The 14,954-nt window shown below is 35.8% G+C and overlaps 1 protein-coding gene across 4 annotated transcripts in view; it reads left to right on the forward strand.

The window, feature by feature from the left end:
* Positions 1-14,954, forward strand: part of LOC150108393 (optineurin-like) — a 254,883-nt gene that overhangs the window by 166,341 nt on the left and 73,588 nt on the right. For all 4 annotated transcript variants that reach the window (XM_090415814.1, XM_090415811.1, XM_090415812.1 and 1 more), the window contains exon 8: positions 4,435-4,537. In XM_090415814.1, the coding sequence (XP_090271940.1) occupies positions 4,435-4,537 (103 nt within the window). The remainder of the gene's footprint in view (positions 1-4,434; positions 4,538-14,954) is intronic.

Here is a 14,954-nt window from a genome sequence, read left to right on the forward strand (position 1 = left end):
AATAGTCTAGTTGTGAAGATACTTCATGTGCAAACTTTGTTTGCTCATGCCTGATTAAAGAAGTAAAACAAGAAAATAATTTCTTGTCTAGTTATAGTTAATAGATAACCATCTCTCTCTCTCTCTCTCTCTCTCTCTCTCAAGTCGTTCCAGTCACTTTATTGTAGACACTCTGTTTATTGCATTATGGGAAGTATTTTCATGGTCAATGCTCTGCTAAATTGGCACCATAATTCCTCTACTAGCCTCTAAAAATATAAAAATGAGCAGCTACGGTCAACCTCCATTCACAGTTCAGCTTATTATACATACTTTTCATCCTCCTCATCTACTGCTCTTGTTTGGAACAGTCTTCTTCTTCTTACTGTTTTCCTGTAATGACTACAACCTCTTTTCAAGAAACGTATTATCAGATTCTTTCTTTCTTTATAATTATCAGTTGCTTGTCCTCCCTCCTCCCCCAAACACTGGTCTTAAAAAAAATGCAACCACAAGGTAATGATAAAAATTAAGAGTGTTACCCAGGATATCCTTAATATGGATTGCTGCTAAGCAAGGGCACAGCATAATTTCATTGAAGGAAATTCAGTTGTTACAAACCTGCTTACATTTTATGATAAGGTGACAAGGGAAATAAGAAGGTAATGTTTGTGAAGTGATTTATTTGGATTTCAGTAAAGCCACATTGCTGCATGTAGAAGTGTGAAGTATTGAGTATTACTAGGAAGTTGGATAGGAAATTGGTTGATATATGATAGAAAGTAGTATTTAGAAGGAAGTTTTTAAGAACCAGGTGATTAGGAATGAGCTACATAGAAGTTCAGTGTTAGAGCTGTATTTGTTAATATATTCATAATGGAATCAGGTTTAGATATTAAGAGTAATGGAAAATGGATGAGTTGCTAGGGAAGTGGTGTTTAAAACTGAATGTGAACAAATACAGGTATGTGTCATTTGGTAAGGTAGTATTTTAATGGATATCAGATAAATGGACAGGCTTTAGAAAGAGTTAATGCAAATAATGATTTCTGTATTTTGGTTGACAAGGAATGATCTTGGGAACAGTATTGTTCTGACAACTAGCGATGCTTAGCAGATTGTTGGTTTAATCTAATAGACAAGATTAGGTGTTGAATGTGATTCATAACTTATTTTTAATGGTGTGATACCATTAAAATACTGTTTTCCTGTAATGACTACAACCTCTTTTCTCTTCAGTTTCTCTCCAATATAACAACAGGTATATTGGAGAGAGAGAGAGAGTACAAAGGAGAGAGTGTTAAAAATGATATCAGGATTGTGGAATACTGATTATGAAGACAGATTGAGAATTTGTAGACTGCAGACATTAGCAAACAGGAGAAAGAGGGGTGATATGATTGAGACTTACAAACTTCTGAAAGGGTCATACAGGATTTCAATTGATGAAATTTTTCAATTTATAGAGGGTGGGGAAAGGATGAGAAGACATCCTTGGAAGCTTAGAATGAAGGCTGCCAAGAAGGGTGTGAGGGCTAGATTTTTCTCTCGGAGGGTGGTGTGTGATTGGAATGGATTGCCAATGGATGTTGTGAGTGCAAGCAGTGTGAATGAATTCAAGAATGATAGATGGTGTGTGTAGTATGTGGCCTCCCTCGATGAGTCTCTGACTCCCTGGAGGTCTCTCTTAATAATAATAATAATATGTTCACAGGGCATCCACAGATGCCATATGGTCACTCCAATGCTTGGTGATGTTGCCACATCATTCCTCGCCATGCAGTCCTGTCGTTTGCTTTTATGGAGACTTCAACTCTCCGAAGATCAGTCACTTCACACACACACCATCCATCCATCTCATTGATGGTTTATTCCTTCCTCTTTTTTCAGGAACTTTGCCTTTTATTATTGTTCTGAGAAGTCTTCCTTCCATCCTTTCAATGTGTCCAAAATATTTTAATTTTCTTCTGTCACTATCCTTAAGGAGCATTAAAGTTCTACTGATCTTTTCTAACACCTTCATTTATACTCCTTTCAGTATATGATATCCTCAACAACTTCTGTAACACCACATATCAAAAGCAGATATCCTTTTCTTATCTGACTTCTTTAGGTTCCAAGTCTCACATCCATAAGTCGCTGTTGGAAAAAGAACTGCATTCAAAATCCTCAACTTTGTTCCCACGGAGATAGATTCATCCTTCCAGATTTTAGACAAGTCTCTGACTGTTGTTTTAGCCATTCCCAACCTTCTTCTGTATATCAATTCCTCGCCTTAATAATGGATCCCAGGTAATCGAACTTGCTGACTTCCTCAATTCTTTCTCCATTAATACCCTTGTTTTTCAAGAGCTTCCCTGTTTGTATTTCCTTTGAGAACTATAATATTTGTCTTGCTAGGATTGAACCGAAGTCCTCTGTTATTACTGATCTTGTTAACTTTGTCAAGAATTTGTCCTAGTTCTTCCATGTCATTACAGAGAAGTACTGTATCATCAGCATACCTCAGATTACTGATCAATCTGCCTCCTATCCTAATTCCTGTCTTGAGCTTATCCAATGCTTCACACATGATGTCCTCCACATACTATACTAAACAAATGAGGAGAAAGTAACCATTCTTGCCTAACTCCTTTTCCAACCTGAAGCTGATCAGTCAATCCAATACCTGTTCTTACTGTGGCTTCTTTCTCCTTGTACAAGTTGGCTATCAACTTGATAGTGTGTTGAGGAAAACCCATTCTTTTCATTACTTCCCACAGTTTCACATGCTGAACACAGTCAAAAGCTTTAGAGTAGTCTAGGAAACACATTACCAGAGGGAGTGTCTGAATTTCTTTATATTTTTCTGTGATCTGTCTAAGGCAAAGGATCTGATCTCTGGTAACCTTACCTTTCCTATAACCTGCTTGTTCATCGGGCATCTCTGCCTCAACTTTGGCCTCAATCTTATTTATCATAATCTTCAATAAAATTTTGCTTGCATGAGATATTAAACTAATAGTTGTATAGTTCTTGTACCTAAACAGCTAACGGTCCAAAATTTACTTCACAGTAGAAAAAGAACCTAATGACTATTTGTGCCTTTTCTAACACGTTAGTCACCTGGCTTTGAGATCATTCACTGTCTTTTTCCATTTATAGAAAGCCAACACACTCAGGAAGATATAAACAATCACATCATCATCTAGCCCAATAGTATGGTATTCTAAAAGCACTTACACATATGACTAAGGCTTATATGTAAGCATTCTAATAATGCAGCTCTTCCCACTGAACTTAAATATCTTAACCAAACTTTCCTGGCAAAGTTTGGCAAAGTATAAAATCCCACATGGCCCTATAAATTAAAGATACCAAGAAATTATATACTTGGTTTAATCCTTTATCCAAGTGTAAGCAAACAAAGTTTGTGCCTGAAATATAGTCAGGACTAGGGCAAACTCGTATATAGAAGCTAATGATTTCACGTCACTTGCCTTAGTATCTCATAATGCAAAGCACATATCCTTACAGGAATGTATAATGCTATGCATTATGGGAAGGATCTCACTACCCAGACCAGTTTCGACCTTTATTGAGGTCTCATCAGTGGGAGCCAGACCCAGAGGTGATACTAAAGTTGAAGTAATGCAGAAGTCATATTTTCATCTATGAGTTGCCAAAAGGTGTCACACCTTATTATTAAAATACTCTGGATTTGTTCTGTGAAGAACTCCACATATGCATGCTATCTCTCTCTCTCATTACAACTAACTCTTCATTCTCCACATAATCCATGCTATCATTCTTCTGATCACTTTTACTCTCTCTCTCTCATTCCTATTCTCCATCTCTCACATCATTATGCCTATTCTCTGTTGCATCTACTGCTTTGCTCTCACTCTTTTGACATGACTTACATTCCTGGACTTACTTTCAAACAACACTTCCTGCACACGCACGCACGCACGCACACACACACACACACACACACACACACACACACACACCAGACACATCGCTTTCAAACCACAGTCCACGCACTTTTGGTAAAGACTACACTTCACTGCACATAAGTATCTCAAAGGAGGATGCTAGGAAGGAATTTTACAGTGTTAGCTTAAGACTGCATGAGCAGAGCTAATCTGAAATCATGTGGTCACTAAAGAGAATAGGATAGGACAAGTTAGCTGAAAAATAAAGGTCTTTTGATGACAAGATGGCAGGAAAAATGCAGTGAAAGTTAGAGATATATAGATGGAGTGATGCAGTTAGTAGTGCCTTAGAAGAATGTAAGATCTGATAGTCGAAACTTAACAAATAACATTAATTTGAAAGAAAGTTATTGATCTGAACTATCATGGTATCTTGTACAATCCTTCAAGATAACTATCAGAAATTGATGATTATGCTTTTCAGAGTAGCTTAAACTAAAGCACTAACTTCTTATATTGATTCCTTTCTAAATTTTAGAAAGTGTACAATGGAACTGAGGAATCATCTGGATAAAGTCAGAACTGATTACCAGAAATTGAGTTCAATGTGGGAACAGGACAGATCTAAGCAGGAAAGAAAGGTATTTCTATTATTTTAAATATTGAGAGTATTAAGCATTTTGCAAAATAATATGTTCCTGCATTATTATTTTCAAAAATGCCTGATAATGTTATGTAAATACCAAAATATGGAAATTCTGTTATATAATTTTAGTTGCTTGAGAATTTTTGTCAGGCTATTTAGACTCTCTTTCTTGCAAGCAGTAAGAAGCATCAGCCACATGTAACATTATTTGCTTATTATTCTTTATATATATATTGTTGTTCTCTACCTCTCTATCTTATATCTTAATATCTTGGCTACCATATATAACCTGGGTTGACCCCTAGGGATATTTCCTCTTCAGAAACTGGCAAATTTATATTTTAACTGCGCCAGCCAGCTTCCTATAACAAGAATATAATTCAGGCTCAGGGAAATATTCCTAGGTTTTAGGCATATACGCTAATCTAAATTCACATGCGAGTATATAGATCTCAGTTCCTTGCAGTCGTGACCTAAGATCTAATCTCTATTATATAAATTTCTAAACTCCTTCCCGTAATTTGGTTAGAATTTTATAAGTGGTAGGCTGACACCTCGAATTCAGGCAAGACTCAGTTTCAAGTGACAAAACATGTTTATTAATGCTAAAAAAAAACAGGTACACAAAATCTTGCATTAAATTATCAAAACCTCTGCATTGCTAGCCTAGTGAATGTCTTATACTTATCTATACAAACTGTTCAATACTAATCTGACCTTCTCATATAAACTGACATGCAAAACCATATAATACAAATGGATAATTTAAACAATGTTACACTCAAGTTAAGTTCCTTCATTCACATTTTTACTTTAGATAGACACTTCTCAAATCATTTCTCTCTTGGTTAAGTTTACTCAGTTAACAAAGGGTTTTTCACTAATTCGATCATATACACGTTAGAGATTTATGATAAACAATTCTTTGTCTAATAGAATTGGCTGTATTAGTTACTCTATCCTATCAAAGTTCTCTAAAACGTCCTCAGTCTTGCTTTATCAAGACACAAATTCTACCTTCAAACAATCTCAAGATATAAAACAAAAGAATCTTTACTGTACCAAGTCCCTCCGAAGGTCTATTAGCTGCCACGTGTTGCTCGGGTCATCCTTCGTCTTGTGATTGAGTTATTCCGTTCTCTGCTACTGGACACAAATCAAGAAATGGCTGTTGCTACGAGCTTTCTCCGCTCACTCGGGTGGATCGTACAGCGTTTGGCACCATTCTCCATGAGCTGTTGATTCTCGTATGGATCTCCACGGAATACCTCTCAGCGCAGGTCATGAATACGGCCGGCTGTCGTCGACGTAGCACCCTCGGCTTGTCCTATCTCTCACACATTAAGAGTCCTCGATCTCCAAAATCTCGAAGAAAACAGGTAAAAAGGCTTGAACTTGAATTTAACGCGTATTGCCTTAAATACCTTTTCTCAGTGCCCTCTTTTTTGTATTGTTTTTTGCACAATCCATAGCTTACATCGCCCTTAGGTTGATCCCCTTGCTTTCCCTCTTTGCTATTAGGTGTTGTTTTCAGGGAAATATTCCGTAAGAGGAAAAGTGCTTACGTCAGCCTTCGGCGTTACGACAGGTAGTACTTTCGGCTTAGACATGACCGTTGATCCTATTAGTCATTTCTAACCTAGCGACTTACAATTTTATGATGGTTTGATAATACATAAATTAAGCCATTATTCCTTTACATGAAATGCTAATCTGACATTATTCTTGATTTTTAGCTTTCTGTTTTACAATAAATAAATTCCAATATATTACTCATACTGATACATTCCTTTCTTATTACTTTGTATTACTTTCATTTTCATATAAAAAACTTAGGTGTTTCTCACCTTTCGCTGGTAAGCAGGTATTATGCAAATTTCTTTGTAATTTTGTAAAGCTTACATGTTAGATCCTGAATAAATAACTTGTCAAGAAGTTCTCCATTCAGTATCTAACAACACACGTATAAAGAAGAGAAATGAACGTAGTACAAGTTGAGTGTTAATTTTAAGTTTTCTTGTATTAAACAACACTGTTGCTTTTTAAGAAACATGAAGAACCAACTGGGTTTTCTGACCTAATGTCCAATCTCACTTTCTCATAGTGCTTCCTGTTAAGTAGGTATATACTGGGATACTGAATGCATGGGAATGGTCTGGCAATTTTGGTTGCAGCCAGCAATATTTGTACCTTCTCTATTGGCTTAAACCAAATGACAGTAAGGATGATACAATAGGATGAAAGTCATGCTTTCTGGGGCATCACCTTTTAAACAAACCCTTGCTATTTTCTTCTGAGAACCATGAAAATGTTGAAATCTGAGAACAATGAAAAGTCAGCTACTGAAACAAATTCAAACTCAACATAAGTAAAATTTAGGATCGTCTCCATAATCGCAAAAAAAAAAAGTATCAGTTGAAAAGAAGTAGAACTGGCAGAAGAATTAAAGAAAGTACTACTTTAACATAATGGGTGTTACTGAACAAATCAGATGAGATTCTTCGCTAAAAACACTACATGATAACTCACTATTTCTGTTTCCTGTTTCAACAAAAACAATCTGCTATATCTCAATCAAAATTTAGAAACAGCAAAAATTTGAAACAAAGATATGGAGCACAACTTGTAATTTAGCTCTCATGTAAAATTAGTGATTTTTATCTGCTTTATTTTGTTTTTTCCTCAGAAAATTAGAGTATTATAGTGTATTAGTGTAGATTTTCATGATTTTAGAGTATTTAGTATCTTTATAACATTTTTATTGTGATATAAAAATGGCATGGCACCAATGTGACAAACATTGACTGCAAAGATCACGTTGTCTGATGATTTTGAATTTGCAGGATATTATTCAGTACAGTGTATGTGAAATGTATTCGGTAAGAAAATTAAAGAATATGTGGAAAGAAATTGAAACTGGAGAGAGAGAGAGTATGTATTAAGTGTTTTAAAAGTGAGTGCCTGTTAGGTGATGAGAATGCAACAAATACTGACAATAAGGTGGAAAATGATGTTATTAATGTAGAATGTGCAGCCATGGAAATAGAGGAGAATGAAATGGATATTAATAAAGAACTAGCACGGTTAAATGTTATCCTTCATAGGACAAAGTGTGAAATTGAAAAAATTGCAGAAGTGGCAAGAGTTAAGCAGGGCTAAAAAAAGAAAGAAACCGGTGATCTGAAGGAATACTAAAGACCAACTGAACAAACAAGAAAAACAAGTTAAGGAGAAAATCATGTATGGAGACTCATTGATCAGGGGAGTACTTAACAAAGGTATGACAAAATCATGTTTCCCAGATGCAAATTCACGATATTAGCCACACCATCTGGATGCAAAAAGGTAAGTCAAAGGAAATGATTGTCTTGGTTGGTACAAATGATTTGAGAGGCAAGAAGTATTCTATGAGGGAGGATGTAAAGGAGTCGTTAGAAGAGGAAAAACTGAAGAGTGAGAAGGTGAAGATTGTAAATCTCCTTCTACGCTATGATAGAGGTGAACTGAGGAGGAAGGCATTGATAGCCAATGAGTTTATACATAGATTATGCAAAAGGAATGATGTAGAATTTATGGATCTGTGGTCTCTGTTTCATGGAAATAAGGATTTGTACAATGCTGAACTGCATTTGAATGGTTCTGTGTTAGGTGTCTGGAGAGAGCTTTGTTCACTGAGCATGCTGAAGGGCAAATTCAAGGAAACTTAAGCAATTAGGGAAGCAAGTGAATATGTGTGAAGGCATCCATGAAGCAAGTTTATGTGAAAATGACCAATTGAGGAATCTAATCTCTCAAGCAAAAATATCGAATAGAGTAGTCAATTCAGAACAAACATTAAGGTGGGGGGGGGGACTAAAGGGATGCTGCAGTTTCTATATACTAATGTCAGAAGGATCAGGAACAAGAGGGGAGGAGTTTTTGGCATTGGTTAGTGCAATCTCACCAAAAGTTATAGGCATTAGTGAGATTTGGCTAACAGCAGATGATGTAGTTACAGAGATTGAATGTGAAGGGTTTATTATTTTCAGGGAAGATAGAGAACATATGATGGGGAGTCCTGCTGATAATAGTAGATGAACTGCAACCAAAAAGAATAGGAGACAGCCTCGAGGATGGCTGTTTATTTGAAGCAATCTGGTGTGAGATTAAGATCAATAAGACAAGATATGCAGTTGGTTGTTGCTTTAGGCCAAGAAGTTCCACAGATGATCTGGAAGACATGCATCGCCAAATTAGTACAATGAGTACAGGTTGAGTGATTATTATGGGGGACTTCAACTATGGAGATATAGACTGGAAGGAAGAAAGATCACATGGCAGGAAGGAAATAGAATTTATACATCTGCTGAGGGATAATTATTCAAGGTATCATGTGATGGAGAGGACTAGGGATGGGATAGTATTGAACCAGGTTCCATAACCAAGGTGACAACATCACATGCAATTGGTGAAAGTGACCATGCAGTCGTGACTTGGGAGATTGTAAAACATGAGGAATATTCTATGAAGAAGGGGTATTTGTGGAACTACAAGACAAGTGATTATGACATGTTTAGAAAGAAGCTTAAATCTGTACCATGGCATAAAACTTCAGGGTCAGGATGTTAGTGGTGCATGGGATATATAGTTAAGAGTCATATAGAGAAAAGAGCATTAAATTGTAGACCCATGGTAAGGAGGGTTAATCGGGTAGGAGTTAGATGGATGAGTAATATCATTAAGCACAAGTTGCAGAAGGTGACCAGCATGACAAGGAAGGCAACTCAGATTATGAGAAGAATCTAGTCAAGTAGGCCAAAGGAAATCCCAAAGAGTTCTTTCATTATGTGGTAAGTAAGAGACAGAATGACTATGGAAGATTAACCTTAATGAGTGATGATGGTCACATGGAGACAGAAACGAATAAAATAGTTGAGTTACTGAGTGACCACTTTGCAAGGATATATCATTGGTTACTGCTTTAACCTATGTGACAGATATTAATCTGGGAACAGACATGAATAAATTGGAGGTTCTTAGGATATTGCATAATCTCAATGTAAATACAGCTGTGGGATTAGATGGGATATCAGCTATGGTTTTTGAGAATGTGCAAGGGGAACTGGCAATGCCTTTGACTAGGCATGTTTAAGTCTCAGCTCGGGTAGAGTTCCAAGGGAGTGGAAAGAGAACAAAACGATTTTCCTTTGCGTAAGGGAGGTTTTAATACTACAGTAGCAAGTTATAGACCAATCAGTATCTCAGGCTTGGTGGTAAAAGTAATAGAAAAATTTGAAGAAAAAAAAAAAGAGAATTCAAGAATGGGTAGATAAAAAATATGATACTATATGAGGGTTAACATGGTTTTATGTAGGGTCGATCATGCTTTAGTAATTTACTAACTTTTTATAATAACAACTGAGTTGGATAAAGGAAATAGCTACACGATTATTCTTCTGGATTTTGTAAAGGCATTTGACAGAATCCCATAGAAGTCTGTTATGCAAATTACAAATTAATGTAGAAGTCTGTTGAACAAATGGAGATGGATATGACACTGGTTATGTGGATAAGAGAGTGGTAGCTGGACAGATATCGAAAAGTGGTATTTGGAGGAGCATAATTGAAGCGAAAACAGGTGACTTGTGGTGTGCCACAAAGTTCAGTGCTTGGAACAATTCCTATTTAATCATCATCATCATCAAATTCCTGACAGGTACCCTCAAGGGGGTGTACAGGATATGATAGTACTACATGAAAAATTTGCATCATTACTACCTTTCTACAATTTTCCTCCAAATCAGTCTGTTACTTGTCAAGACTCCAACATTATCAGATCTTATATTTCTATCGTCTAAGGCACTTTGTACGTATCAATCCACCGATATCTTGGTCTTCCACTGGGTCGTTTTCCCTGCCAACCTGGCAGAGAACACTTGTTTTGCTAATCTTTCCTCCCCCATTCTGTTTAAGTGACCATGCCACCTGATATTAGCTCTGCTGACACATTCCTGGATGTTGACAATGTCAAGTTCTTTCCTAATATCCTCGTTTTTAATATGATATTGCCATTGATGCCATCTGTTCATGCCTCTAATCTTTTTCAGGACTCTCATATCTGCAGTCTCTAGTCTTTGGTCAAGTGTTTTACTTCTGACCCAGCTCTCAGATCCATAAGTTAAAACTGGTTTGAACACTGTCATGTATACAGCTAATTTAGTTTTCCAACTAATTTCTCTCTTATTCCATATGAATTTATTCAATTGACTTCCCACCATACCAGCTTTGCTGATTCTGTTGTCTATTTCTATATTTAATTTACCATCTTCACTAAAAATCGTGCCTAAGTAGCTGAAATGTTTTACTTGTTCCACAGGTTCTCCATTCACAACACATTTGACATTTTCAATGATTCTGGCTATTTTCATTGTCTTTGTCTTTTTATTGCTGACCTTCATACCATATCTATTACAACAGTTATTCAATTTAGTCAGAGAATCTTGCAGACTTGTAGTGGATTTATTTAGAAGTATAACATCATCTGCATAAAGCAAAGAGCTGACATTAAAGTCTCCAATTTTGATATCATGTATAATACCACTTTCCTTCATAATGTGATCCATATAGATAATGAATAACAGAGGAGATAATATACATCCTTGTCTCACACCAGATTTAACATTAAACCATCTTCCTGTACTTCCTTCAATTCTAACTGCTGACTTACAACTCAAATAAAGACTAAGTATTGCTTGATATAATGCCCCATTGACACCATATAACTGCAGCATATTGAATAGCTTCTCTCTTGTCACCTTGTCATATGCCTTTTCCAGATCGACAAAACTTAAATACAGATCTTTGTTATATTCCCATGCTTTCTCGACTATTTGTCGTAAAGTGAAGATCTGATCCTGACAGCCTCTATTTGGCCTGAATCCAGCTTGTTCTTCACCAAGCTTTTCTTCACCACAATTCTTCTCAACTGTTTCTCAAGTATACTTCCCAGGAACACTCAGTAAGGAAATACCTCTGTAATTCTCGCATTCAGTTTTATTTCCCTTTTTATATATGGTACTATGAGAGTTCTACTCCAATCATCAGGAATTTGCTCCTCTGTCCAGGCCTTTTGTACTATGCAGTGCAGCAACTGTAAGACTCTCATACCACCATACTTCTTCTGCATTTTTGGTTGAATATCATCTACTTCTGCTGCCTTTCTGCATTTCAAGCCTTTGATGGCTTTTTATACTTCAAGTATAGATATGTATTCCTGACTGTGTGCCTGGTCAGTGTTTTTTACCACTGTGCTATCACTGCTTGTTTATTTGTACATAAATGATATAGGAAACAACCTGAAAGGAAATATTCAGTTGTTTGCTAATGATGCGAAATTAGTTACAGTAATAGTTAATCAAGGTGATGTGGAGAGCTTTCAGATGATTTAAATAGGCTGTCAGTATGGACAAAAGTTAATGGGTGTCAATTTAATGTTGAGAAATGTAATGTTATGCATTTTCAGATAAATTGATTACAAGCCGTGTATCACATGATGGCACAGCTCCAGAAAAAAAGATTAAGCTAGATCAGGGCTGTCCAACTTTAGGTAATCCAAGGGCGCTTTAAAAAAAATAGACTTATCCGAGGGCCGCATCCAGAATAATAAATACAGTACATATATTAAATTGCTTGAAGAGTCCTATTGATAGTTATGTTTAGCAAGCACTTCGAAAATTTCATAAGAAAGAAAAGTCATGGTGCTTATAAAAGTTTTTATTGAAACAGTAGACAAGAAACAATAATTGTTTATTTGATTTTAGTGAGAGCATTGCAGTAGTTCAGCTTCGTTTACCAAATTAACTATATTAATTTCGATGCTTGTAGTTGCCAAATGCAGTAAATTTGCAAGAGAATTATCTGTCAATGAACATTTGTACTTTGATTTAATGAATTTCAGAGTTGAAAAAGTGCTTTTGCAAAGATATGTGCTCCCGAGCATTGAGCACATCTTAAGGCCAAAGTTCCTCAATTTCGTGTACCTCTCTATTGGTAGTAATTTAATAAAACTTCTCTTTTTTCACTTCTGTTAGTATAAAAAAAAAGTGTATGAATGCTTCTTTGACACATCTAATATTCAAAAAACACGTGGGTATATAGCGATGTGAAAACACCAAATAAAATTACCAACATCAAGATTATCGATAGAATTAAAATATCTAATACGCATTTGATTCAAATTGTTATTTTATTTTTTCGCTCATCAAAATTAAAACCCACAGGCGGGCCATCCATAAATAAAGATTTATGGGTGGTGGTAGACAGGGAGTTATAGTTTAGAGTTCGTATTGCTAAGGTAGCCCATAAGATTACTTGGCTATTGAAGAACATTAGCATGCAGAGATAAGGAAATTGTCATTCCTCTTTATAAGGCCTTTATACTTCCACATCTGGATTACTGTACTCAAGTCTGGTCCCATGGGTTTCTTGGGGATGAGGAAGCGGTGTAGAGGATTCAGAAGTGAGTGACCAAGATGGTGAGTGGCCCGTGGGATGTTCCTATGAGGATAGATTGAAGGTTTGTAGATTGCAGAAGTTTGTTGATAGGAGAAAAAGAGAGGATATGATAGAAACATTTAAGTTGCATAAAGGATTTTAAGGATAGATGCAGAGGAAATGTTTCACTACTTGTTGGAAGTTGAATAAAGGTGTGATTAGGGGGTGTGAGGACTAGATTTTTTGCTTGGTGAGTTGTGACTGAGTGGCATGGGTTGCCAGAGTCAGTTGTGAGTGTTTTGTCTGTTAACGGATTCAAGGATTGTGTCTCCTGCGATGAGTCTTTGGACTCCATGGAGGTGCTTATATAATAATAACTTAGTATAGATATACTAGTCCAGAATTTGTTGTCACTATTAGAGGTGTAAGTCTTGTAAATTCGAACTTAGTATTTATTCAACTGCGAACATATCATTTTGCCTCTTTCCCACAAAGAGAACTTGTACCAGCAAATGTGCTCTTGAAATGAAAATTCATTAGTTCAGTTATATTGTTATAAACTCTAGAAAGAGAGATGTTTGATCTTATAACAGTTTTTCTGAGCAAAGTGGCATTAAAACAAGGCAAGTGTATCATTAGTTTCCCATTCATCATGATTTCTGTTAACTATTCTTGATTCATGTAAATTTGAGAGCACATAATAGGTGTAGTTCCATCTTGTGGAACAATCTTGAGTCAGTTTTCTTTCACTTAATGTTATGGTTGCATTTGAAAAATGTTTGAATTTAGTTTTCTTTTCAAAAATTTCACATTATTTTTTTTTAATGTGAATCCCACCCATGAAAGGTTTGTATATAGAGTTTAGTCTATAGTACACTGATATGTATTAATAATGTGGGAGGACTAACAATGAAATAGTTTGAGAATTTGCTATAAGTTCAAACAAGATTTTTAGCCAATTGAGACCTTTCAGTAAGTGGGGTTGTTACATCAGGCAATTAAATGCATCTTTAGCATATGTGGTTGGAGGTGATCCAACGAGAGTAGCCTTTGAATTTGGCAAATTTTGAAAACTGGTTTTATAACTAGTTGAAGAGAATTGCATTACAGGAAATGCTGTTCCACTGATCATCTTTTCCCTTCTGTGAATCACACATTTTAGCAGTATGAACCATATTTCTAGAATTGTTATGAATAATGGCACAAACTTCTAGCTGTCATTTATCTGTATAATGCTGACGATCATACACAATATTAGCCCTTCTGTTTGTCAAGTACATTTTTAGTTTCAGTACTTAAGTTTTCAGTTCCCATTCATCATTGATGTAATGACATGGTATTGTAATGGATGGATCATTTACCATTGAAGTCCAGTGATCAGCAGTGAGTGCAAGGGTCCTTTGAGAATGCACTTTAATTCTTCCTTTCTTTCATTATACATTTTCAGGATTTTGTTTTTCACTGCTTGTACATGGCAAATCATATTCTGGGGTTACATAATTCATTAAACTTTGTAGGCCCCCCCCCCTTCTGCTAACAAAGTGAGAAGCAGTCCTTAATTACCATATTTGTTATATCTGTTACTTCTTTTTTTCCCCACAAAATCACGTTTTGTTGAAACAAAATAATCTATGCTTAGTTGCTTGTTTTGTGTGTTGTAGCAAGTTATTTTAATAATATAAATGTTTTTTTTTTTTTTTTTATAATAGAATAATGAAATAGAGAACATTTGAGAGGTATGGAACCAAATAACAAAGATCTTTATGTATGACAATCAGACTTTGGGGTTGAGTGGGACTGAACAGTTCCAGAGTGAAATTGTTCAGTCCCTCTCAACTCCAAATGTTTAAAATCTTTTTAATAATCACTATAACAGCTTATATGCAAACATTACCAATTAGGATAAGGGAATAACTATAGTAATGAGTACTAAACACAAA

This window comes from Typopeltis vanoorti, chromosome 3 (genome assembly GCF_054136105.1).
Source record: "Typopeltis vanoorti isolate ZY-2024b chromosome 3, IOZ_Tvanoo_1.0, whole genome shotgun sequence".
In the NCBI taxonomy this organism is placed as follows: domain Eukaryota; kingdom Metazoa; phylum Arthropoda; class Arachnida; order Uropygi; family Thelyphonidae; genus Typopeltis; species Typopeltis vanoorti.